Source organism: Neolamprologus multifasciatus, chromosome 22 (assembly GCF_963576455.1).
Source record: "Neolamprologus multifasciatus chromosome 22, fNeoMul1.2, whole genome shotgun sequence".
In the NCBI taxonomy this organism is placed as follows: domain Eukaryota; kingdom Metazoa; phylum Chordata; class Actinopteri; order Cichliformes; family Cichlidae; genus Neolamprologus; species Neolamprologus multifasciatus.
Window position 1 is genome coordinate 27,652,205 of NC_140459.1, and position 25,626 is coordinate 27,677,830.

At 40.2% G+C, this 25,626-nt stretch overlaps 1 protein-coding gene across 1 annotated transcript in view; it reads left to right on the forward strand.

Moving 5' to 3' along the window:
• fam135b (family with sequence similarity 135 member B) overlaps nucleotides 1–24,374 on the forward strand; it is a 55,689-nt gene extending 31,315 nt beyond the window's left edge. Inside the window, exons 10-20 of the mRNA XM_085148877.1 lie at nucleotides 1,689–1,844; nucleotides 5,761–5,834; nucleotides 5,915–6,069; nucleotides 6,175–8,131; nucleotides 13,309–13,475; nucleotides 13,756–13,847; nucleotides 13,936–14,033; nucleotides 15,162–15,313; nucleotides 15,472–15,582; nucleotides 16,133–16,246; nucleotides 20,061–24,374. Coding sequence (XP_085005003.1) covers nucleotides 1,689–1,844; nucleotides 5,761–5,834; nucleotides 5,915–6,069; nucleotides 6,175–8,131; nucleotides 13,309–13,475; nucleotides 13,756–13,847; nucleotides 13,936–14,033; nucleotides 15,162–15,313; nucleotides 15,472–15,582; nucleotides 16,133–16,246; nucleotides 20,061–20,266 — 3,282 coding nt within the window. The 3' untranslated portion in view covers nucleotides 20,267–24,374. The remainder of the gene's footprint in view (nucleotides 1–1,688; nucleotides 1,845–5,760; nucleotides 5,835–5,914; nucleotides 6,070–6,174; nucleotides 8,132–13,308; nucleotides 13,476–13,755; nucleotides 13,848–13,935; nucleotides 14,034–15,161; nucleotides 15,314–15,471; nucleotides 15,583–16,132; nucleotides 16,247–20,060) is intronic.
• The last annotated feature ends 1,252 nt before the right edge of the window (nucleotides 24,375–25,626 follow it).

Sequence of the window (25,626 nt, forward strand, 5' to 3'; positions counted from 1 at the left end):
AAAGAGCTATTAGTCAAAAACTTGGCGTATCTCATCATGGTGTGCAATGTGCTCTTAAAAAATTGGAGGTAACTGAGCAAGTGTGGGACAAAATAAGATGTAGCAGACCTAATGATATATATCACAGATGAACAGTATCTGATTTAGGAAAAAATCCGAAGACTCATCAGAAAAGGACTCTGTGGAAGGGTGGTGGTAGTATAAGTAGTGGTTATATACGTTTGGGGTTCAAATCATTGAGTGGGTCATGAGAGCGCCTTGAGGCGACTTTTGTTGTGATTTGGCGCTATATAAATAAAATTGAATTGAATTGATTTGAGAGATATACAGATATACAAATTTTAGCCAGTGGTGTTGGGAATCTTGTCTAATGTATGGAATTATGAAGATAGAAAAGTGCCATCAGATTTTGATCCACCATGATACAACTGGAGTTCTGATTGGCAACAGCTTTTTATTTTAGCTTGACAATGATCCCAAACACACTGCAGTAAAAACATAGACACACATCATCAGTCATGGACAGGCCTCTCCAGAGCTCGGACCTCAACATTACTGAAACAGTGTAACAGTTTGGGGTGGCTGTAGCTCAGGAGGTAGAGCAGGTCAGCTGCTGATTGGAAGGTTGGTCCCCGGCTCCCCCAGTTGGCATGACAAATATCCTCGTGTTGTACTAACCGACTTGCTCTCCAATGCATCCATCAGAGTATGAATGATAGTTAGAAAGCTCTCATAGTGCTTGTGTGAATGGGTGTGTATGGGGTCAATGTGGCGTGTTGTATAGAGTGCTTTGAGTACTCCGGGAGAGTAGAAAAGCTATATAAGAACCAGTCCATTTACCAGTGTGCACAGTGTTCACCTTGACCAAAAAGCATAAAGCAGCCAACATCCAAAGAAGAGTGAATCCTGGAGAACTATTCCTGAAAGCTCCTTAAAGAAATGACATGAAAGCTTGACTAAGAGAGTTCAGGCTCTCGTGATCTTTATGTTTATGTGCGGGAATCTATTCTTAGTACTTATTTCAGTTTACTTCCTTTAGTTTAGCTGAAAAAAAGGAAGTGTTTTAGTTCCCTCATTTTTTTGTCCTGTCATTGTTGATGGCGTTCACCTGTTATTATTATTCTCCATGCTGTGTGCAGTTAGTTGATTTTCTACTTCAGTCTTTGTCAGCTTGTTGTGTGATCTCCGTCTCACTCCTTTCCCACTCTGTTTGTTACTACTTAAGTGCTTTTACCCTGGTTGTTTTTCTGCATTTGGTTTTAATTTCTGTGTTTTCTGGCATCACAGTGTGCATTGATATGTGCCTTAATCAGAATATGTTGGGGCATTTAATAAAATCTGTTTATGAGGCCGGAGCTTTTCAGTATAATGAAGCTATTAGATGATACCAGTAAAAATGGTCGTGATTAGTGTTTAGTTGAGCAGCTGCCAACCAGTCAATCTAGGATTTGACAATTCTTCGCTGTGTAGGCAAACTGCCACTCCATACTTGGACATAAATTTCCTATTAATAATCCGCCCACAGTCATTTTCATATCAGACAGATTGTAGATACTGTTTTCTTTGTAGGTATAAATATGTGAGCAGGACAATCACCCAGCCTTGGACTTGTGCATGCTTTATTCTGGGAGTTCTTTGAAATGCAACACTTTCAGCTAAATATTACAGGACTGCGTTTTTCTTTTCAGCTGCAAGAAGGCCACGAGAAGGTGGCGGAGCAGATCAGCAGGGACGTAAGCCAGCTCTGCTTCCAGCTGGCTGCTCTGTGGAGCTGCTTCCTGGAGGCCGCTGTGTTCAACCCCCACATCCTGTCCTATCTGGCCCAGGAGCACCACACGCTCAGGGTGAGAGTTCAGCTCCATCAAAGGCAGGCTTATACAATGTTCAAACGTCATCATTTGCCTCTCCGAGGTGCTGAGCCTTTATTAGGCCCTGGTGCCGATATGTTTAAATATAGTGATTGTGATCCACCCACGCTAAAATGCAAGAATACCACAGAACAATAAAACATGTTTCATAAGCATTGACATTTTATCTCTGAAAGCAGCTCCTTAAAGGCATGTTGTCACCAGTTTTCAGAAAGTAACATGATACTGAACAACAGTCTGTCTAAGAAGAATCAAACTAACTTTCACATTGATGAGGAAAAACATGTCAAAGTTAAGCCCAATCAAGCATCAGTAACTGTTATGCACTAAAAAAGTACTGTTAAATTTGTCCATCATGAAGATAGTTTGGATACAGCGCTTTCACAGGACTCAATGTGCACTCGTGAAAAATGAAGTACAGCCTTATTGCTTCCAATTTGGAGGTTAAGTAGGAGCCAGGTGCTATTGATTAAGTGATCGTCCCAAAAAGGACTGACCTCTGTAAAAGCAGAGGTGACGCAGTCCTCCCAGGGGTGGACATCCCAGCAAATTCATCCCAAGATTACCTCAAGCAAAGCCCAGAGATATTACAAAAATTACTTTTTAGGAAGAGCTGCCAGGAGCAAACCTCAAGACTTGAAAAATCCATCAATCAGATCAGGCCTTCTACCTACTGTTCATCTTCTTCTTCTTCTACTACCAATTACTGGCTGGTCTCTGTTCACTGATCATCACCTACATCCTTAACCTTCAACACCTTCTGGCAACTCTTCCCTACCACCCAGGACCAGTTTTTGTGCTTTGCTCCTTCTTCAACTTCCAATATTTAATCCCTGTTCCTGCCTTCACTTGCTTCCTTTTCTTGACTTCCAAAGTCAACCTGCACCCTACCAACACGGTGTTGTAAAGATGAGTGGGCCAAAAATCCCCCCACAGTGATGTTAGAATCTAATAAAGTCATAGAGAAAGTGATTACTTCACATTCTTGCTAGTAAAGATGGTTCTATAAGCTGCTGAATGAGGTGTACTTAGTTTTTCACAGGAGTGCATAAAGTTCTGTAAAAAGAATATACATGTTACTGTCTCCTTAAAGTTTGGTATTGGAAATACATCTGATCCCATGACATCAATGTCTGTTTAATTACATGAAGATAATAAGATACCAGAGGCAGCCAAGTCAGTCTTTAAAAGGGGAGCTTTGTTCTCAATTCCAGCTCTGCATATTTATTCTTGGATTCTTCTAGAGTAACTGCACATGATTTCAATTTATTATTATATATCCATACTGACCCTCAGTTCATCCTCTGTCTAAATAAGCCTTATTAGCTCTCCCTCCCCTGCCCTTAAGCCTAGTTGACTTTCTCAAACAGAAGATTTGATTGCAGGTGGGTAAGGAGCATGAAAAGTCTGTGCTTAGCTTACTGACAAGGCTGGACTGGGACAAAAAAATCTGCCCGGGCATTTTGACTAGAGACAAGGTATTATAAGAAAAGCCATAAAGCCTTTGAATGAAAATAAACGCTGTTGTGACAGTGATATGCACTGTCTTGTTGGTATATGTATGATTTCTATACATGTTACATAAGATCAAAACTTTGGTTGTAAGATTCAGATAATTATTTATTAAAAGCAAAACATTTTAAATGTTAATGCCCTACCTGGCCCACCTGGCAAAACTTTGTTAGACCCGCCCCTGCACAGTTACCAGCTGTCAGCTACTTAGAAAAGGGTCCTGGTGTTATTTGTCTCTCAGAAACAGTTCATAACCTAAAAGGTAAACCTGTTTCTGAGGGGTGCAACGATACACAAAATTCACAGTTCGGTTCGATACTTTGGTGTAACGGTTCGATATTTTTTTGATACAAAAAAATGTTCATTTTTAATTTGTCATTTATTAAAATTATAAATATATATTTTAACTCAAAAGTACAGCTGAGGCAGTTGCCATGTTGTTTAGCCTCTGTCTTGCTAGCTTGCGCTGCGCTCAGTGGATCTGCACTCAACAGTGCAGCCTAGGCGGAGTAGTCGAACGCAGATCCACTGAGCGCTCAACACAGACAGCATCGTCAGAAGAAAAATTGATAAAATAAACTTAAAAATTTTGTATTGTTCGATACATATGCATACCGAACCGAAAGCACTGTATCGAACGGTTCAACACCGATACGAGTATCGTTGCACCCCTACTGTTTCTCCATCACCTGTTCAGCTCTGATGATTCAGTAAGGACATCTCCTGGTTTCATTTTCATGTTTGCCTCTCACCACATATCCAAACCCATGTCATGACCAGCAGCCTTTACAGCTGTGGCTCCAGCAAACATCAACTGATACTAGAAATTAATATTAAAAAATTCTAACAACAGTTGAGTTTCTCGGATGAGAGGTGAAACGTCTTCAAGCAACTTAAAGAAGTCCAGACGCTTTTCTTTGCAAGCTCCTTTGACAACAGTTGATCAAGCGTAAACGTGCTGCTGTTGTTTAGTGCGACATCCGCTGGTTTCCTCTTTCTGGCGCAAAGGGTGCGATAAACAAACAAGAGAGAAAAGTCGATCAGCTGATCATTGATCAGTTTCATGATTGAAATAACAACAGAGAGGGAGAGAGAGGAGGAGAGAATGAGCAAAGAAGAGGCAGCTGTGCAGCAAAGACACAGAATAACTCCAGCTTTGTGTCTTTTCCATTCTAGCTGAAGTTTGGGACAAACTGTGTTCCTTCTCAGCTCAATGCGAAACGCGTAATATTTTCCCTGAATATGAGACGATTCCGTTTTTTATGGGACGGTTGGCAACTCTACTAACTAACCTTATGAATAAAATAAAGTTCACTATCAGTAACATCATAGCTCCCACCCAGCAGTATAGAAACTCTGTCATGCTAGCTAGTACGCTGTACGAGTTATTGTAACTGACGTAACTGACTGTAAAAAGTCAGCACAACAAAAATAAACTACACATAAACTCGGTTTATATCTGACCCAGATAGACTGCAGGTCATAACTTCTTACCGGACGTTTAGTTCACCTGACACTCGGACCGGCGGCCGCCTCGGGTCTCTGCTCCTCCTGCCTCCCCTTTCCCTCATCCACCTGCTGGCCTCTATGGAAGCTTCGCCATAGAAACCACCACCACCACCAGTTATTTTTACACATCTGCCAGCATCTGGCCAATCCACCACCTTTCATTGTTTATACCGTTAAAAAAAGCAACAACAAAAAAACATCAGCCGATGAAAACGAAAAATCACCATCGGGCATACCGGGCAAATACCCGGTATGCCTGATGGCCAGTCCAGCTATGCTTACTGAATATGTGTAAGATCAGAGACAAAAGTTTAAATGATGTAATTTCATATCATGAACCCCTGATCAGACATGTCCCATTAAATCAAGTTGTCCTTTTTTCCATGCACATAATTTATTCTGTTGTTAAATATTGAATACACTAATTTCCAATCTTGTGTAAAATGCATCAAACCTGTTGCCATTAACACAGCAGGCTTGCTGCTCCCTCTCTGAGTCCACGTTTAGACTATGTTTAGTCTCATTGCTGATGCACTTGATTATTTGTGAGCTTTGAGTGTTTCAAAAGGAATTATTCAAATTATAAATGCCATTCTGGACCTCTATATCCTAAAACTTGCTGAGCAATCTAATATGATTTCCCCTGCAGTTTCTATTAAATCACTGGGCTGTTTAATATGAAAATGTGCTACACAGTGGAGTAGCTCTCAAGCTTTTTTGTCTGTTGTTTGTGCTCATCAAATACTTGGTAAATTTGTCTTGCTTATTGAACCAAGAAATTGAACCCAACCATATGTTTGCCGGTGATCTGAGACTGAGACTGAGGCTCTTATCAAAAATTAATTTTTTTGTATGTCTCTGGAAACACAAGGTCAGGAGGTTCTCTGAGGCATACTTTTTCACCGAGCACCACAAAGAGATATCTCTGACATTTCAAGAGGAACTGTAAGTACCACGCCTGTCAGAAAACTCATTCTGTGAGTGCAAAGAAGTATAATATTTAATCTTGAATTGTCCTGATTTAGAATCAATAGACACGGCCAGATAGCTGCAGAAGTACGGAGCTCAGACTACTTGACCAAGATGCCTCCTTTACCTGTTGAGTGCCTGGACATCGACGGAGACTGGAACAGCCTGCCTATCATCTTTGAGGACAGATACGTGGAGTCTCCTCAAACACGTACTACAAAATATATATCTTCTGCTACCTGCTATTAACATTTCATTATGTATTGTCTCAGGACCAAACTCTTGTTCTTCAAACTGAATTTCTTTATCTTTCCAGAGTACACATCACATGTGCCAATGCCTGCAACTGCTGATGAACAAACCAACTTAGATCTTGCCAAGAGGATTCTCGAAAGCAGCCAAGAAGCCGTATCACCAGCAGTACCCAAGGACTCTCTGGGTCGTGAATGCACGGACCTGCCCTTGTATGTCTCGCTCACAGCAGACCAGAATAAGAGCGACACCAGATGTACCCAGAACATCATTCCTACTGAGGGCAGAACTGAACTTTCCGTGGCAGTGAAGGAAAACTTGACGGAAGCAGCAGAAAATCACAGCCAAAATAAGGAGAGCTATAGTTCAGGCGAGATTGTTGCAAATAAGTCATGTGATCCTTGTAGAGGAGAGGCACCTTTGGCTCCCTCCTCAAGCTTTAGTCCCCTCACAGATTCTGCAGACAACAGTGACAAGTCTTCTCATCCTGTAACAGAAGTAATTGCCCAACTTTGTGATGCCACAAACCACAGCAATGCAATAGAGAATGAAAACACTGAAGAGCAGCCTAACATCGCCATGCCTTTAAATCACTCAGTGGATGATGAAAGTGAGGATGTCCCTCCTATCAGTGTACCCGCTGGCTGTCCAGTAATACCACTCTTTCCGGGTGAGCTCAGAAAAGAGACGACTCATCGCGGAGGTTTGGTCGGCACCAAGGTCATGAAGCGCTCGTCCTCTGTTATTTCAGACTCTGGTATCGAGAGTGAGCCCAGCTCTGTAGCGTGGCCGGTGGAGGCCGCACTGCGAGGACGACCCCCTCTGGACTTTTCCAGCGAACGGGAGATCCCACAGCAAATAGTGTTAAATCATCCGGTGCACCGCAGCTATCTGGAAGGCCTGCAGATGGAGAGCAACGGCAGCCTTCCAAGTGGAGGTATACAGGCTTCACTTACATCAATTAGTTCTCTGCCCTATGAGGAGGATCAGCATCAGAGGCAGCTAAGCAAGCTGACCAAGTCTGTTTCTGCGCCGCAGATAAGTAGCCCAGAAGATGTAGAGGATGGCCATATGCTGCTTAACCAGGAAACAGATTGCAAGAGCTTAGTACAGCATGAAGATTCATGTAGGACAAACTGTTCTTTGTACAGCAACCTGGATTCTGGACAGTCAGAATTATCTCCATTAGACATGAGTTCATCATCAAATCCTGGCTATATTGTCAAGGAGAATGGGACCTCTGAAAAGTCAAACTCTCCACAGTACCTGTCAGAGACATACAGGATAAAGTCAGCATCAAGCAGTGTTTCTGAAGTATTACTTTTACAAGAATCTGCAGAAAGCCCTCATGTCAAGGAAAGAGCTGTTATTGGCAGCCAGAGGGAGAATACGAACAATCAAACACACATCAGTGGAGTAACCTCAGTGAAGGATGTCTTTGTCGTTGAATCGGAAACAGTGCCCTGCAGCTGTGGAAACAAACCATGTGTGCATGAAAGTGCAACAGATCAGGAGAGGATTAACACGGGAGATGAGTGCCAAAGTTTCCATCAGACCCAACTATTCGGGCCTGAGAAACATGAATGTCTAGATCCCTCACAGATACTTATAAAACCTTCATGCTTCAGTGATCTGCCCAACAGTAACAGCACCACTCAGAGGCCAAGTGACCCCTTGGGCGTGACAAACAGAGAGATAGTTTCACCTGCTGATGTAAATGGAGTATCGAGCTGTGAGAAAGCGCCTTTGGACTGCCAATCCAAGGCCTCCAAGATCCCTAACTCAGGACTAGCCTTTGTGAACAAGAAGATGGTGGAGGTGGTGAACATGTCAGTCTCCTGTGCCCCAACCTGCCTCCCATTTTCATCCGTCCTGAGAGACTCTCCATCTATCAGTGGAATGTCCACTCGTCAGACAACCTCACCTATCACCCATCAGCCTCTGGGCTCCTTCGGTATCATCTCCTCATCTTCACTCAGTCCCCTGAACATGGATGAAGAGACAAATGAACGAATGCTGAAGTGAGTTTTTGTTTTTCCTAACAGGCATTCTACCTCTTTGTATCCCGCTAAGTTTATTAGTACACTTACTACTTACTTTTGTGTTGCTGCTCAATACAAAAAAGATATTTTAAAGTGCAAATCACATCCAATTCACACAGAGTTTTAAGATCTATAAGCCTATTCAACTTTCTTTTGGTATTTACCAAGCAGTAACATTTAGAAATGAAAAATTAAATGCATTAGCTAAGCCGGCAGGCCTAGCAATGCTTGCTAACTTAGCTAATATATAACGTCTCATTGAAATGTGTTCAATTCTCTTTGCACTGCAAAGTAAAATAACTTTTCCCAAAGCAAACAAACAATATGCAAGCTGCATGAAGTTGGGAATGTGGGAAAAAGCAGAAATACACAAAGAATGATACACATACAGTGCTAGTGTGTGCTAACAAAGAGATAAGACTTGTGCTGCACTTTGGTTTGCAGAACAAGCAAGAAAATCAACAACCGCCTACTTAAAGAAGCACAAGTATATTTTCAGTCTGAAGATCTTAAACCTCTGAGGTCTGAGTTGACATCACTGGCAACACCAACTCTAATCCCAACCTAACCATAATCAGTGGGAATTTGTCATATATGTTTTTTTAATGTGTTCCCTCAAGTTCTGGCAATGAGGGAATCAGGAAAAGAAAAAAAAAAACGGACACTGAAAACTATTCATATTTATTCAAATAAAGGCATCTTTTACCTTTTTCTAAAAACTGTTTTAGGATAGGATGAGGGTTAGGATTATGGTTACCACCTATGATGACTTTGGCCTAGGGTTAACTGGATGCTTCAAATAAACCTTAAACTTAGTTACCATTACAATGTGGCATTAAACTGTTGACTTCGGTCAACACTGACCTACTGAGTAGCTGCAAATTTAAACATGTATTAACATAGCTTTGCAAATGTTCTCAGTCCTATGACATCAGTTCTGTTATGCACTTTTAAAGTTCAATGACCGATGTGATCAATTTCACAAGTTTTGAAGCGCAGTATCTAGCTTAAATGTCTGTATAACTATCTATTAAATATGTACAGTGTGTCTTGTACAACAAAGCTGGAAGACTTTCTTGATTAACACCCACCAAATACGGAAGATGGAAAAGAAACTTGAGAATATAATATTTTTGTTCTTTTTAAAGCTCTTGCCAATTAGTGTAAAAGTAAAGTAACCATCCTAGCAGATGTGCATCAAAATCTGTAGACATTTTTCTGATAAATACTTGCTTGTCTCCAAAACATTGGGCTAGGGTTAGGGTTTGAGACTTGAGGTCATCACTAATGAGAATTTAGATCTCAGGGGGTTATGGTGGGCTGGATTTATGTTCAGGGTTCCTTTCTCAATTGGGTGTCAATAAAAAAAATGTTTCTAAAATTTAGCTCATTTTCTGAAGGAAAATTTTGGAGTGTTATCATCATCCACACCAGCTGCAGGAAACAAGGCAGTGATTCTTGAGATAAAGGACAAAACATGTCCGGCAGATAAAACCCAATTTTGTGGTTAAAAATATGCATACAAGTGTTAACCCAACTGCCTAAAAGACAAACCAAGGCAATGTTTTTACAACAAAACTATGATTTTACATTTTTTATAAATATATATTTATTTTAAATGGTACAATACATTACCAGTACCTTAAAAATCCATTGTCCAGAAGCAGGTGTGATAATATTAAAATACAGAAAAAAAATTAAAAGTAATGTAAAATTAAACATCATGGCTCTCGTCACTAAGTATTTAAGTCAATACCTTATATGATATCAAAATATGCAATTGAAAAAAAAAAAAATATTTTTTAAGTGATTAAAATCGTGTCCAGAGTTTTTGTCAACACCATCAGTACAAAAAAATCAGGAATTATTGTGGGTAGCTTACACTCTGAGGACCCCTTTACCCCTTCCTGTTTGATACACATGCCATGAGGTCACTGCTGTGATAATCTGTTTGTTTTTATTTCATTTATTGCACACCTTTCTGATAAAACTCTGTGTCACAACCATAGTGCGTCAACACCAAAGTCGATGTAATCCAAGATTTAATTATTTTTTTTGTAAAAACAGCCTCATTTAGGTAGATTGTAGAGTCCTACATGCTTAGTCCTCTGCATTTAACCCATTTACTCAGTGATGCAGTGGGCAGCTACCAATCCAGGATAGCCTCTGTTCGTTGGATTTGAACGCCCAACCTTTCGATCATGTGGCATCTACTGAGCTAGCTGTGCCCCGAGAGCTGTTCTTTAAGTGATGATGTATGAATCCTGCTTTCGGGCCCAAACTACTCTGTTTATTAAGCCTGTTGTGCTGTTAAAATGTTTTAATGCTTTTGATCTTGTTCTATTACATCTGAACAAGCCCCTAAAAACAGCCAGTGATCACTGTCAGCCTAACCATCGGGAACCCTCACGTTAACTTTTATCAAGTGGAAAAAAGTTAGCATTCTTCCTCCAGCTTCACTGTGTTTATGTTATGCTAACACAGCTGTGTCGCTAGCGATCACGTAGCACATCACTATATACCAGCTAGCCCAACTTCAGTAACCTGACAATAGTCACTGCTGTTTAGTTTTCTGTCTCCATTTATGTTGGAAGTGGTAGCAGAGCTGGTGTATCATGTTCAGGTGGAAACAAGCAATCTAACTTCTAACTCTGTTAAATTTCATATATTCTGTTTTCATGGATGCCTGGATGTTACACCTGGTAGAGCAGCCACACTGATCATTTTATTAAAGATGAAAGAATTTAGACAGTTTGTAACTCTCAGTGATGCCGCAGAGTTCCTTTGACTTTGGGATCTGCAGCGGAGTTTGGACCTGGATAATGACTGGCTAATGACATCAAACTTAATGGCTGGATAGCATTTCTATTGCTTAATGCATAATTGTGTTATGAATATTCATCCTTAATCTGTGAAAAAGCACAAGGTTCAGAAAAATTATAGTAATTATAAAATGGTACATTTCAGGCTAGAATAGCAAAGGGGAACCTGTCAGTAGAGGAACGAAAGAGAAGGAACAGGGATGATCAAAAAAGAAAGAGAGAAAAAATTAACAGCCAGCCCGAGTTAAAGAAAGAGTTTCTCATAAAGGAAAGGGAAAGATGGAGAAATCGAGTGAAAGAGGGAAAAATAAAGAACACCAGTGATCTGAAAGAAAGAGAAAAAAGTCAGAAGAGAAGGTTTTGGAAACAAGCACAGAGAGACAAAAGGAGAGAAAGTCCAGCAGGGTCTAAACACACAACCACAGAGAACTTTAGGAATCAAGGAGTAGTAGGTAGGTACTTGCTGGTGAACGATTAAGATGTAGAACTTGACATGTGCAAAAACAGAATTGTTATGATGTGTCTTGTGATATTACAAAGGTTGTTAAGGTTTAATTGTCATTTTGAAAGAAATAATATCTTGTTTTCTACTAGTGTGTCACCACCGTCAGCACATTATCAACTCCATAATATGGAGTTTTTGTTTATTTTTCTCTTTTGGAGAACCATATATTTTCCTCCCTCATGATCTTCCAATAAAAATACGTAATTTTCTCAATAAATGTGTAATTTGCATGCTGCTTAATATGACTGTTTCTTATACAAATTAAATACAAGCCTCTGAAAATATGTATGACTGTAACTCTAATAATAAAAAGCCAAAACAATCTTACTTTTAAATGTGGTATAATTACTTTGAAAACATATGTGCATAAACAATAGAATAGAAAAGCTGCTAATAAGATAAGATAAGATGACCTTTATTAGTCCCTCAGGTGGGAAATTTGTTTTGTTACAGCAAAAGTGCAAAGTTATGTAGCAAAAATTAGAAAACACTGGAATGCAATAGAATAAAATAAAATACTATATACAATAGAATAGAATAATATATACAATAGAATAAAATAGAATACAAATGCTATATACAACTGAGTAAGAAAAGTAATAGTCAAAATAGCTGAAACAACTGAATTTAAAATATATATTTTTGCATTTCTTTGTGTCTGACGGTGTTGACAAAAACCTTGCACTTCTCCAGCAAAAACATAAATTATTAAAAAATGTTACACCTGGGAGATTGTACCAAAACATGGTGAGACAGCCAAAACTTTGTGTAACAATTATATGTAAATGTGTTTTTGAAAAATTAAAAAATATATTTTAGAAAATTAAAACCTGTTTTGTCCCTAATCGTAGGAATCACTGAAGGCCAAAACATGAGGGGTTTTCATGGATTTTGGGAGATGACTCCTGACATCTGGTGCAGTAGCTGGCAGTTACTCATGCTTGGAAAGTCTAGCATAACAAAATGAAACGAGGGCAAATTTGAAGCAAGGGAGCCAAGGTGAAATGCCTCCTGAATGTATTAAGTCACATCAAAGAGTACACAGACAAATCCATCATGATAAGCTGGAAGTACACTAACTTGAATCGGATTGGCTTTGACTTCTGCATGACTGTAATCTGAAACCTGGCAGAATGACAGAGTAATAAAACTTTTGAGCAGCTTACTGGTTAGTCTGAGACTTCTGTTAAGCAACATGGGCTCAAGAAGTGGGCAGCATGAGCAATGTAAATTCTGAAAATTGAATGTAGGTTGTCTATTATATTTGGGCTACACAGCGAAAGCTGTAGGAGTAATTCACTTTTTGGAAAATGAAACATTCATCAACTTGTCTCTCTAAGGCGGGGGTAGACAATTAGGTTTTCCCAACGGGCTGCAAGTGAGATACTGGGACTGTTGTGGAGGACTGTACCAGTAGGCTGGACTCAGTTCTGCTTAATATCAATTTGATCTTTTTATAAGACTACTGGCGCAACCCTCCACATCTCATGTGGCCCCTTGGGGAAATTAATTTGCCACCCCTGCTCTAAGGTCTACATGCCAACCCTAAACTCAGGCCTAAGTCTAAAGCTAGGCAATTAGAGTATATAATTTTTAAAAAATATTATTAAACTATTCTCTCCAGTGTTTACAGTCACGAATCATAAAAATGAATCATTCTGTCACACATGAAAAAGTAGTCACATTTTGCCCTTTTAAGACTAGATTACAATTAGAACGTATGATGGCTGAGACAGCAAAGGGTTAAAGGCTTAAATCAGCTCATATCTCATTAGCTTAAAATTGTTCAGTATAAGTTTAGTAATATAATATCACATTTTTTTCTCCAGTTTCTACAAAGCCAAAGAGGAGCTGTTCAAAGAGTTGAGCTTCCAGGCCAGCTTGTACAGCGACCTCCCGTTCCTGGCATCAGATCTCCCCTACTTCCCTCCTGAAGAGGATGATGAGGAGTTTGACGACGGCATACACCTGGTGGTGTGCGTCCATGGGCTTGATGGTGAGGCTGCACATTTAAAAAATGTTCTGCTTCGCTGCGATCCAGTTCCACGTCTGCATTGCACTGACACATCCATAACTTTCTGTACAGCCTTTCATATGATTCCCTATTAGCATTGTAAATGTAATAAAGTCCTACAACTTTATTACACTGCACTGTGCAGTCTGTGAATACTAATTCCCTGAAACGCATTTCAGGTTAACTTTTAAATGTTTATCGAACATGCTTAATAAAAGCAGAGCTACAAACTTTGTGTGTCTGTTTCGTCACCTGCTTCCAGGAAACAGTGCTGACCTTCGGCTTGTGAAGACTTTCATAGAGCTGGGACTGCCAGGATCCAGGCTTGACTTCCTCATGTCTGAGAGGAACCAGGTACATTTGACAGTGACGGGAGCAAAACTGTGAAAGTGTGCTTCGAGGCAATTTGCAGAGCGCTGACAGCCTTGCTTTTCTCCCGCAGGCCGACACGTTTGCAGACTTCGACGCCATGACGGACAGGCTGCTGGATGAAATCATTCAGCACATCCAGCTCTACAATCTCACCATAGCCAGGATCAGGTCAGTCGGCCAGGTTTAACACGCTGCAGCTTGCCCATTATTGACACATTTCATTTTGATTGGATATTAAACCTCTTAATATCCACTAGCTTGCTGGTGAACCCCCTAAGGGCAGAGATAGGGTGCAAATACATTCAAGTGACAGTTTCAAACAAGCCTGCTTCCAGAAATTAGAATATATCACCCTTCAAGTTGAGTTTGTAGTTTCATTTTGGTCTTACAGTTCCTCTGCTAGAAGATTCTCATGTGGGAAGTCATTTGAGGTTAAGGGAAACCAGTAAAGGACCAGCCTGAGCAGTATTCAGTCCAGTCAGCAGATGGCAGCAGAGACTTTGCCCTGATTCTTCTGTGGAAGTCTTAACTTCGGAGAATGACAGCTCCGTGATAATGTATAGACTCAAAATGGATAAGTGACACAAAACAGATGAAAAGCTCTTATCATACCGTGCCAATAAGCTTGTGACTTTCACATGATGGACTGCGCTGCTTTATGCAGCACTGTGCTGCCTAGTTCCAATCAAATTAAGCTATTCATCTTCCCGCTTAATTGCCCTCAATGTGACAATTTATTTCTTTGTGAGAGTTTCTGCCCAAGTTTCTTAACTCTCTTTTTATTGTCGCGTAGTCTCTGGGGAGCGAGTATCAAAGACAAAAGGCAATGGAGTGCCGCAACAGCATCTGGTTCTTTCCACATTACCTCTATATTTAGTTTGGGAGCAGACAGATGAGAAGGAGCAGGCATGGAGATGAGGGATTGTGGGTAGAGCCGCAACAGTACAGTAATTAAACTAAGTGACAGACATAGCTTGATGAATCTAATATTTCCCACTGCTGGGAAGCTGCTATTAATTCGTGCGGTTTGTCCTCTATGTTCGCATCAATAAGTTGTCATTGCCTTTGAGGATGTTTAAACATTTAGCAAGTTAATGAATTTTCTGTAATCACCCCATGCTGCAGCAGGAATCTCCAAATAGCTTCCGCTGCAACCCGTTCCTGCTTCCAGAGGAATCTACCAAAGCTATCGGGCAGTGTCGTAGGTCAGCAGCGTTGGAGGCATTTTTTTTTTTCCAGCCGCCCACTCATGCTGCAAGTTCCTCTCTCTGAAAGTTGTTTGTCTTCGGCCAACAGCTTCATCGGCCACTCTCTGGGGAACATCATCATCCGCTCGGTGCTGACGAGGCCTCGCTTCCGCTGCTATTTGCCCAAACTGCACACTTTCCTCTCGCTGTCAGGGCCACACTTGGGAACGCTGTACAACAACAGCACACTGGTCAGCACAGGTGAGGCCACGGCTCGTCTCCTGGAAGAAGGCACAGCGCTGCGTGTTTCGCGCCTCTCAGCAGCATATTGTCTTTTGTCTAAGCATATCATCCATACTGCTCAGCTACTGTGATGCATGTTGGAGTCCTGATTTGGTGTGTGTGTGTGTTTTGCTTAGGTTTGTGGTTAATGCAGAAGCTGAAAAAATCCGGATCTTTGCTGCAGCTCACCTTCAGAGATCACGTTGATCCACGGAAAACGTTCCTCTATCTCCTGAGCCAGAAACCAGGTACGGCTTGAAAGCGGCTGAGATCCGAAACAGAGGCTGCGTGTTGACGGCCCCACTTTACCGACTGTTGCTTGAAAGGCAGGCTGTTCAAATATTCATGAAAATGTTGTCAGCTTGTCTTTTTTTTGTCAAATTTCTGTACGTGTCAGCTCGCTAACACTCAAACCCCTGCCAGCGAGCTGCAAGAGGCCTGTGAGAGGCCTCCCCACTGTGTGAGTGGAACAAAGCAGTCGTTTGTCACACAGGCTTGAAGAAGATAAGCCTGAAAACGCTTTTTTTCCCCCACTCTGTACAGCTGTGGCAGGCTGACAAAGTGATCCAAACCCTGTCATTGGAAACCCACCAGTGCACTCTCTTAAAAGCACACAGAGAGGAGACTAGAGAGAGAGAGACAGAAAAAAAACACACAGCTTTATCGTATCAAGGCCTGTCATTGTGCTTTGTGATTGTACTTTGCATTTTACAACCAATTCAATCTTTTACCCTGTCTTGCCCTCCTTCTCTCTACTCTGTGCTGTCTCCTTTACTTGCGTCTTTCATGTCCTTGTAGGGCTCCAGTTCTTCAAGAACATTGTGCTGGTGGCGTCTCCGCAGGACCGCTACGTTCCTTTTCACTCTGCCAGAATAGAGATGTGCAAAACTGCTCTCAAAGATAGAACCACAGGTGAACAATGCAGCTGTCATTACTTTAGCTCATATTTGTATTTCAATAGTTTCTATCTGGATATCTGGGCACCTGGGGGCCTTGTCGTCCACATTATTTTAGCACATTTGTTTATTCCTGGAATGACATTTTAAATTATTCACGAAAGGAGTGTGCCTCACATGACAGCAGGTAAGACTGTGTCCCCTTCTCTCCTCTAACACTGCAGGTGTCACAGTTTGCCGAGGCAAACTGCGTGGAGTGTGAAGAGTGGACCCAGGTGCAGACATTCTAAAACTCAAACTTAACTGATGAGCTGTTTATTAAGGCAGAACAGTACAAAATAAAAGGGCAAAAACAATGCAAACTAAGCAATAACCTAAACTGGGTAACATAGAAAGGAAACACAAACTATGAAAACCCTGGCAAACAGAAACACAAACTCTAAACATGGCAACGATGAGGATATATGAAAACCTGAACGCATGGGAACAACACAGACAATCCGACAAAGACTGAATGAGAACGCACAGACTAAATACACACAGGAGGCTAATGAGAGAAGTGGGAACACATGGGGGACAGCTGACACACATGAACATAACGACGTCACAGTGGAAGAGTAAAAGGCTGTGTCCCATTTCAGGGTCTGCACGCTTGAAGTACGCATTTTAAGTGCGGTTACGTCACCGCCACGCGACGACGGCTGTCCCAATTCGAAGTGTACTTCAAATGCATACTCCAAATGCGCCGTCGATTTCCCCAAATATCAAGCGTGGTCCGGTGCACACTTCTTGGTCCCATATATCCCACAACTCATAGCGCGGCGGTGGGTGTGGATAATTTTGCCGCAAGAAGGGAGCGGCCGAAGAGTGAACTGTCAAAAGTAAGTACTGAATATGACGTCACTTATTCATGTGCGAATGTTTAATAACGAAGAACATTAAAACATTGCTGTTGGCCACATGTCGGCAAAGTTATGTGACATTAGTGATGTTTGTACTTTCAGCGTTAACTTGGTTTTAAAGCCTCTACTTCTAAATATATATATAGTCGACCTTAATCTTACAGAGAATCTGATGATTTTATGGATAATTAAAGTCAGTCATATATCCACAAACACAACAAGCTGAAAGTCAGTGAGATATATATATATATATATATATATATATATATATATATATATATATATATATATCATAATAATCTGACAATACTATAATATTGGCCATATGATATTTACATTACCATAGTGAGATGACTTTAGTCTCATGATCAACATTAACTAATTGTTATTTACTAACTAATCTTAAATGACTGTTCAGTACAGAAATGAAGCCCAACAATCATGTTTTACAGTCCTGTGGTCTCAGCCTCAGATACTCAACTAATCACAGTGATGTCATGACAAAAATGAATGACCAACAAAACATTTTTATCCTTCATTTATGTCACACAAAGCTGTATGAAACGTGTCTCGCGGTTAGTATCATGGTTGCTAGGCAACCTGAACAGCGCGACGAAGCATACACCGTCCCATTTCACAAGCCTCTCACTTCCGCACTTCTCGTACTTATAGTACGCACCGTACGTAGTACGCGTAGTGCGCGTAGTGCGCGTACTTCAAGCGTGCAGACCCTGAAATGGGACACAGCTAAAGTAAACACGATGAACACAGGAACACCAGACCTCTTCAAAATAAAACAGGAAACATGAGACGCAGACATGACAACCAGAACTTGACAACGTAAGACACAGACATGAAACACATGAAGGGCAAGGGAGACTTAACCGGGGTTGGAAGACAGAAGGGAACTCTAATAACACAGAACTAGAAAAACTAATGAGCTTAATCATATAAACATCAAAACTCAAAACACTGGGTCATAAGACCCAGGATCGTGACAGCAGGTTAATAGGGAAGACTTGTCAGAACAGTGTCATAAAAACAGCAACTACATATTCTGATCGCCTCAGGTCAGAGTTTGCGTTGGAGTTAGAGTTGGTGGTGTCATCGATGACTTAAACGCCAGAAGGTTAATTAGTCACACTTTTTCTCATTTCATGCCATCCCTGTTGAGTTAAAATAAGATATAGGAATGGTTTACTTTTGTTTTACGTGTATCTGGATCTAGAACACCCACATGCAAAACCTTTTAAGGGCTTCATCAGTGATGATTCCAGCCTTTGCTCTCAACACTGACCTTATTATTTGGAGAGAAGCAAAAAAGTACCTCTTTGGAAAATAGCCTCAACAGATTTTTATATGTGTCAGTGAGAATTATTCCTCTCTTTGTCCATTGATTGCCAAGACTTTATGGAATAATGAAAAAAAAAATCTTATACCATACATTTAGGGTTGGGGTTATCAGTGATTATAGGGGGTTAGCAGAAGACCTGTAACTGTGCCAGTGTAGGCCAGATACCATTCACTGATGTATCATCTTCTAGTTTTATATGTTTCTTAGTCATCCAGGTCAGGGTAGACTCAAGAGCTGAAAAAAAGAAAGGAACTGGACCGTTCATCCAAGGCTATGTCCACACGTACATGGGTAGTTTTGAAAACGCTGACACCAGGATTCTAGACTTCTGATTGAACATTTTGTTTTTAGCGTTTACATGTGGACAGAATTTTGTTTTGTTTTTTCAAAACGAAAACGGAAAATCTCCATTTTCAAAAATATCCATGGACGTAGCGCAAGAGATTTCTTCAGATTTAAAAACCAAAAGGTGGAGATTTCAAGGTGGTCTTGAGGGTCGTTGATCCACTATTGATCATGCGTGTCATCACATGAGCTAAGGTGTGAAAACTGGCGCAAGTTGTTAACGTCACTAGGAGTTAAGGGTTAAATCGCTGCGAGACCTTAAGGTAACTAGAGGCAAAGTGTGAATAGGGGTAAAATGTCTGGAAAGAGATCTCAAGACTGCATGGTAGGTAGCTGATAGCTGGTGTTGTAAGCCACGAGCTCTGTTTAACCCCGACTGGGAGGTAAATACCTGAGACTCTGCACCTTTTGTTTTTAGAAATCAAGAAACCTTGAATGGGAAGTGAAATGTCCTTAATACATCAAGCCGTCAAGCTCTTTAAACATGTCCTAGTTTGTATAAAAACTGTTTAGCATGTGGCTAAATATGAATGCATTGCCTGATGACGTCTTTAACAAATTCATTTGCTTTCATTTATAAACCTCAGATTTAGCAACTTCTTCTAAATTTCTACCCATATGGAAAACTTAAGTCATACATATCTGTGCAGACACTCTGAACTGATCCTGTCACCCATGTTCCACACATGACATGGTTAGTGGGGTTGGCATGACATTTTCAGTTTTACAGGAGATTAGGCTCTAGGGTGTTGTATGGCAAACAGCCAAGACTCTAGGAAGTCATTGCACTGGGGCAAAAAGCAGTCTGGCTCACCAGCACCTGTACATGCAAAAATACCAGTAAGGGTAAACACTCAGTAATGCCAAAACTTTGCACTCATCAGAGATTTCAATGCCTAGTAAGTAAGTATCCAAATCAGAAAAATTGACAAGAATTATTGTTATTATGGGGCGTATGTTTCATGTTTCATATTAAGGTCGTTTAGATGGTGGTGATGTTCTGCACTGCTTTATATTTAGAAGCTTTCCTAATTTTATATCCACTCTATCAACATGAAAAAGTAAGTTTCTCCATAGAATATCTGGCATTTGTTGACCAAACAAAAACAGCTGATGAATCACTAATGAATCTAACTGTGGCCCTAAGTTTTAACACTTGAATATGAATAAGACATCATGCACGTAGGAGGACTCGCCATTACTTTCCTTTTTTTTCCCTCGCACTGAAGGGCCCGTGTACACCGAGATGATCAACAACCTCCTGCAGCCACTCGTAGAAGCTAAAGAGTGCCGCCTGATCCGCCAGAATGTGTTCCACGCTCTGCCCAACACAGCCAACACGCTGATCGGCCGCGCCGCCCACATCGCCGTCTTGGACTCTGAATTATTCCTGGAGAAGTTCTTCTTAGTGGCAGGACTCAACTACTTCAAGTAAAGGTGCTCCTACTGCAGGCTTACTGGACCGATCTGAATGGTGGATAAAGGAGTCTAAAGGAAGGGGATGAGGTTATTTTACCCTGTACAATAGATGTAATGTATATATTTGCTGGTATCCAAGAGGCCAGATTTGTATATCTCATTTGCTAGGATGGTTAGCAGCTGTTAATAAAGGATTGGTATATTGTGACTGTTTAAACCGCTAACTCAGAAGTCTGAGTTTGATGTGTAGCCAGTCAAAGCAAAACATCTGACATCGATGACAGGATTGATTGTAGATGTTTTGTCGGCCTTATGAATAACCTCTCAGCCAGAACACTAACAGATGCTAATTGTGGTTTAAAGCATTTACTTACTTTCCCTTTAGAGTTGGTTTAGAGCTTTTGCTATCGCTGGTTGATTGAATTCTTCTTTAAGGGTTACACTAATGATAGTCTTACACTATCCTTACAAGGCAATAGATGCATAGCATTTATGTCCTTGATTGTACATGAAGTATTTTGTTGTACGAAACATAGATGTTCATTTATACAGAAATGACTATATTGTTTAAAATTATTTATTTTTTACCTGCTTATGTTATTTACAGTGTAAGTAGTCCGTCTACATCTAAGTCTCTGTGTGTAATTATCATCAAATGTGTCAAATGAAAAGTAAAAAGTGTGTTGTCTGTATGTTTATCTGTACATCTCAAAAAATCTTGCTGTCCATGACTAGCTAAGTGTTAGGCTACAACAAACGTTTGCATAGAAGTGTGCAGCAAAGTATATTTGATAAGAAATGATCCTACCTGCTGTGATAGCATTTACTTTGTAATTGTGTTTTTGTACTGATTTAGTAACAGATTAACACGATTCAGGATCGGACCATTTGCTAAGCCCCACCTCCCCTTAGTTACCATCGTGCCACCTGTCGAGCTTTTCAGCCTCTCAAGGCCCTTATGCAATTTAGAATGATACCCCTCCAACCTGCAGTAATGTTTACATTACTAAAATGTGATGTCAGACCTAAGTAGACGAAAGCAGACCTGTCACTGCTCCTGGATTTTTCAGCGTTAGCTAGCTAACCAATCAAGCTAATCTCAGCTACTTGACTATCATACCTCTGTTTGACTTTGTTGCCTACAATTTTTCCTTTTTTAAGCTGAATTTAGACATAAAATAGCTTTATTTGCATGATTTTTACACGTTTTGGGGTATGTTGGTTGGGGAAGCCAACATCCCAAAATGTGTTAAACAGCGCACAAAGGAAAAAGTAGTACAAGTTGTGATTAGACGTTTTTATACTGATTCTGTAGACATTTGACCACCAACCATTCATCACCCATTTTAAACATGTGCCAAAAATGGTGACAAGATCAGTTGAAGACTAGACACAAAAGCTTAGTGACAGTCTGACCATTACTTTGAAGGTGAGCGTTCTCCCTTTCTGGTTTGTTTTATATCTGCTTGGCTAATAGTGCCGATAAAAGTGTTTGCTGACAAATCTGAAGAACTACAGGAAACATTTGCTGCCAACCAGTCAAGGCATACATATGTTTCCTTAGCAACAGGTTGTTGTATCATGTCCAATATGGCAGACAAATTTTAGGCAATGTGTGCATGGCATTATATAAAAAGTGAATGTGAATTTGGCATTTGGGATTTTTGGAACGAGACATGTATATGTAGATTCATAATGTTTTTGGACTTCTTAGATGGTGTGTTTGAAATAAATAACTGCACAGCCATAGTATTTGTCAAATAATGCAGAAAAAATAAAATAAAATAAAAAGAAACCAGCTCCAAATAAAAGATACTGTATGTGGCTTTAAACACGCATTTCTTCTAATGACCAGAAGGGGGCGACTCTTCTTGTATCAAAAAGAACTTCTATAGTCAATGGAAAAATTGCCCTTGGCTCTTCTGATCTCTTTTATGGTGTCAGTGGCTAGCACAGTGCAGGTTTGGTAAATTCTGGTCCTTAGTAGGTTAAAAAAACAGTAAAAGGGTAAAAGCCCTTAGGCCAGGGCTGCTGTGTGGTTGACAAGTGGCTGCTGCATGTGTATGCAGTGCATTCTGGTTCTCCGTCAGTTTCCCCTCTCACATCCTGTTTAAAAACACCAAAGTAGCGACAGTGAAAATGTTCAGCCCTCAGCACAGTACAGCACATTTTCTTCCAATAGGTAACGTCACATTTATCTAAAGTCAGTCTACAACTTCTTATATTTCACAACCTATAACACAAATTATTCATCTGCTTTGGCACTGACATCTTTGGATGTGGAAGTGGATAGGTTACAATGATGTAAGATGTAAATGCATACAGCTGCAGCTGATGGTAGCACCCAACATTATCATACCCTCCCATACTTTTGTGCCTACTTTTGGTTTTGGAACAAGCCACGGGCAGCGTTTAGTTCTGTTGCTTCACTGGTTTGAACCCCAGCTGGGAATTTTCTGTGTTGAGCTTTCGTGTTCTCCCTGTAAATGAGCAGGTTTTCCTCGGGGTACTCTTCCTCCACAGTCTAAAGTCTAAATTGGCCTGCATGTGATGTATAGATAAAATATTTAAACTGCATTGAGTAAAGCACTCTATGAATGCATGTTTAAGTGTGGCTTGGAGTCAAAAGCACTTTGATTTATCAACAAAGCTAGAAAAGCTGTATAAATGCCCACGCACTTAAACATGCAGAAATCCATAGCTTGACAGGCTTCTTGTGCCTAAACGAGTTGCTACGATGGAGCGATAGCTAACCGGGAGAGAGGTTTAGCAAACAATTTTTCCTTTGATGTGATGAATATTTAACAATCTAACAATGCTGAAGCAATTTTATGGAATTACTGCTATAAAATATAAAATTATATACAACTACTAGTAGTTGTAGCCTCTAGTTAATCAGTTATTTTGATAATGCGTCTTAAATCTCGAATGGCAGGCGGTAAATAGGCTTGCTGATATAATCGACGGCAGATTTGATGTGCATGCATGTGACAAAGATTTGCCATTCATGACTGTACGATACAACAGACTATTGTGGTCTAATGAGGATCTATTTTCTAATTAGCCATGTAAAGCTGTAGATTAAAACCCTTTTAAATGCATTGCTTTTTTTTAAATTGGTGTAAATCAGGGTGTCATTGCTTTTGTTATCCTGGATGATTCTGTGTAATACTGACACACTGCCAAGCTTCTCCCCCGCACACTGTCTACGCAATGTGATGCATGATGATAGCAGGGAACCGCTCTGCAAGCAGTCGAATGTTCTCTTGAACATGTAACATGCCGTATTGTGATCTCATCAGCTTATCCCACATCCTTGGCTGTCAGACGCAAAGTGTTGTTTTCTAGCATCTTGGCGAGGATTATTTCCTCACCGCCGTGCTGTTCATCAGACAGTGTTTACATATTCTGATATTAGAGAACTGTCACACACGTCTCATTTCCAGCTGTAGTTATGCGTCTGCTGCATATGTAGTTATGTACAGACAGAGAGATATATTTTAACCTTTGCACTGGTTTGAAGTGCACTTTATTGAAAACCTCGTATCAACTTCCACTAGCTTTACAAACTACAAACAGCGATTTTTTTCTTTCTTTTTTAGGTCTGAAGGTCACGTCCTGTTCTCATTGTAAAAACTAACCTCACCTGTCTGTCTTGGCTGTACAAGCATTGTCCTTTGTTCAAAGCGTGCTGTCTCAAAGAACGACCGGTGTGACACGGCAAAGTGCTTTTTTCCCCCGTGTGGAAGCTGCTGCTCTGTCACTGTGATCGACTCTAACCAAATGGGTTCTTTAAGGACGATGGTTCTCAAAGACCCGCTAAGCAAAGCTGCGCAAGCAGTCTGCTGGAGCTGCCGTGTATCATGCACCACAAACACACATACTGTACATGGCTGAGGCTTAAGCTTGTTTGCTTTTCCTTTGTGTGTGTTTACTCAAAGGAGTCGGCAGGAATCAATGGAGGGAAAAAGTGATGGAGAGGTATTGAGATTGACCCCTTCAAGGGCAAACAGAGGTATGAAATTGCTTTATGAGATGGATGGCTGTCCTGCAAAAGGTTTCATTTGAAGGTTTCATCAGAAAGAATTGTATTTACATCACTCTTAGCTCTCTTTTTTTTTTTTACCAAATATTTATTGGCTGTTAACTGTACATTTATGTTGTTGAGTAAATTCTATAAACCCAACACTTGACTGACTTGAACCATTTTGTATTTGACTTTTTAGAGAGCCTCGTTTATGTGTAGCACATGGAGGTGTGTATGGAAACTGTGTTATATGTCTGTGAAAGCTCATCTGTCTTCGCTGTCCCTGTTATTTTGGACCCTCCATTTGTTTGATCTGATTATAAAAAATGTTTCATGTCCCTCAAAGAATCATTAATTTATTTCATTCTGCATTTCTTTTGCTGAATGTACAACATGTAAAGTATAAAACAAATACTACTTCATCTGTGCCAATACTACTATAATATTTTTCTATGTTGCTGACTGTACTGTACGCATTCCTTAGTAGCTTGTGTTCAATGTAGAAATAGAAATATAATTATATGTAGTATATAGCATAATATTGTTATAACATATATGAAAAAAATAAATGACAAATGTTCTTTTGCATAATTATTTTGTTTGTGAGCCTCAGTTCTATATTGATGTTAACTCTCTCAGTTTGAATGATGATCCCAACCTGAACCCAAAACAAAGAAAAGAATCTTTCTACCTGATAAACACTAAAAATTGACATTTTTCTTTCTTAACCCTTGTATGGTGTTCGGGTCTGTGAGACCAATGCCATTTAGAGGCCGCTGCCCCTTTAGGCAGTATAGACCATCAAAATCTGCAAAATATGGTATAAAGATATTTACACTTGATTATAACTGATTTTATTTTTTTTATAACATTTTATTAAAAAAAAACGAGAAGCACATTAATTCATAAATGTGATCGAACAAAGGTAAAGGGAAAAAAGTAACCATGTTTGCTGTTCACATGGCTCGTAATTGGGATGAAGTAAACATCTGTTGAGTAATTTAACATAAAATTGTTTGATAGTGTTAATTGGAAAGCCAAAACTCTAGCGGGTCCACCAGACCCATGAACACCGGCTGAGTAACAAAAATACAAACACCACACAAGGGTTAAAAGTACAGAGTTAGCATAAGGTTAGGATTATCATTAATAATGCCTTAGATCTCAGAGGATCAGCCACTTAACACTGCGAACAGCTAGACATGGAGCACGTGCAAGAGTCGTTGCGGTCACAAAAACTCTGCATTCATGTGGACCATTGTGTTCACTGTCTTATAATGAAACTCATGTCACTCATACCTGATTTGATCCTAGCGTACTTGTGGACACAGAAAGTACAATCAAGGCTT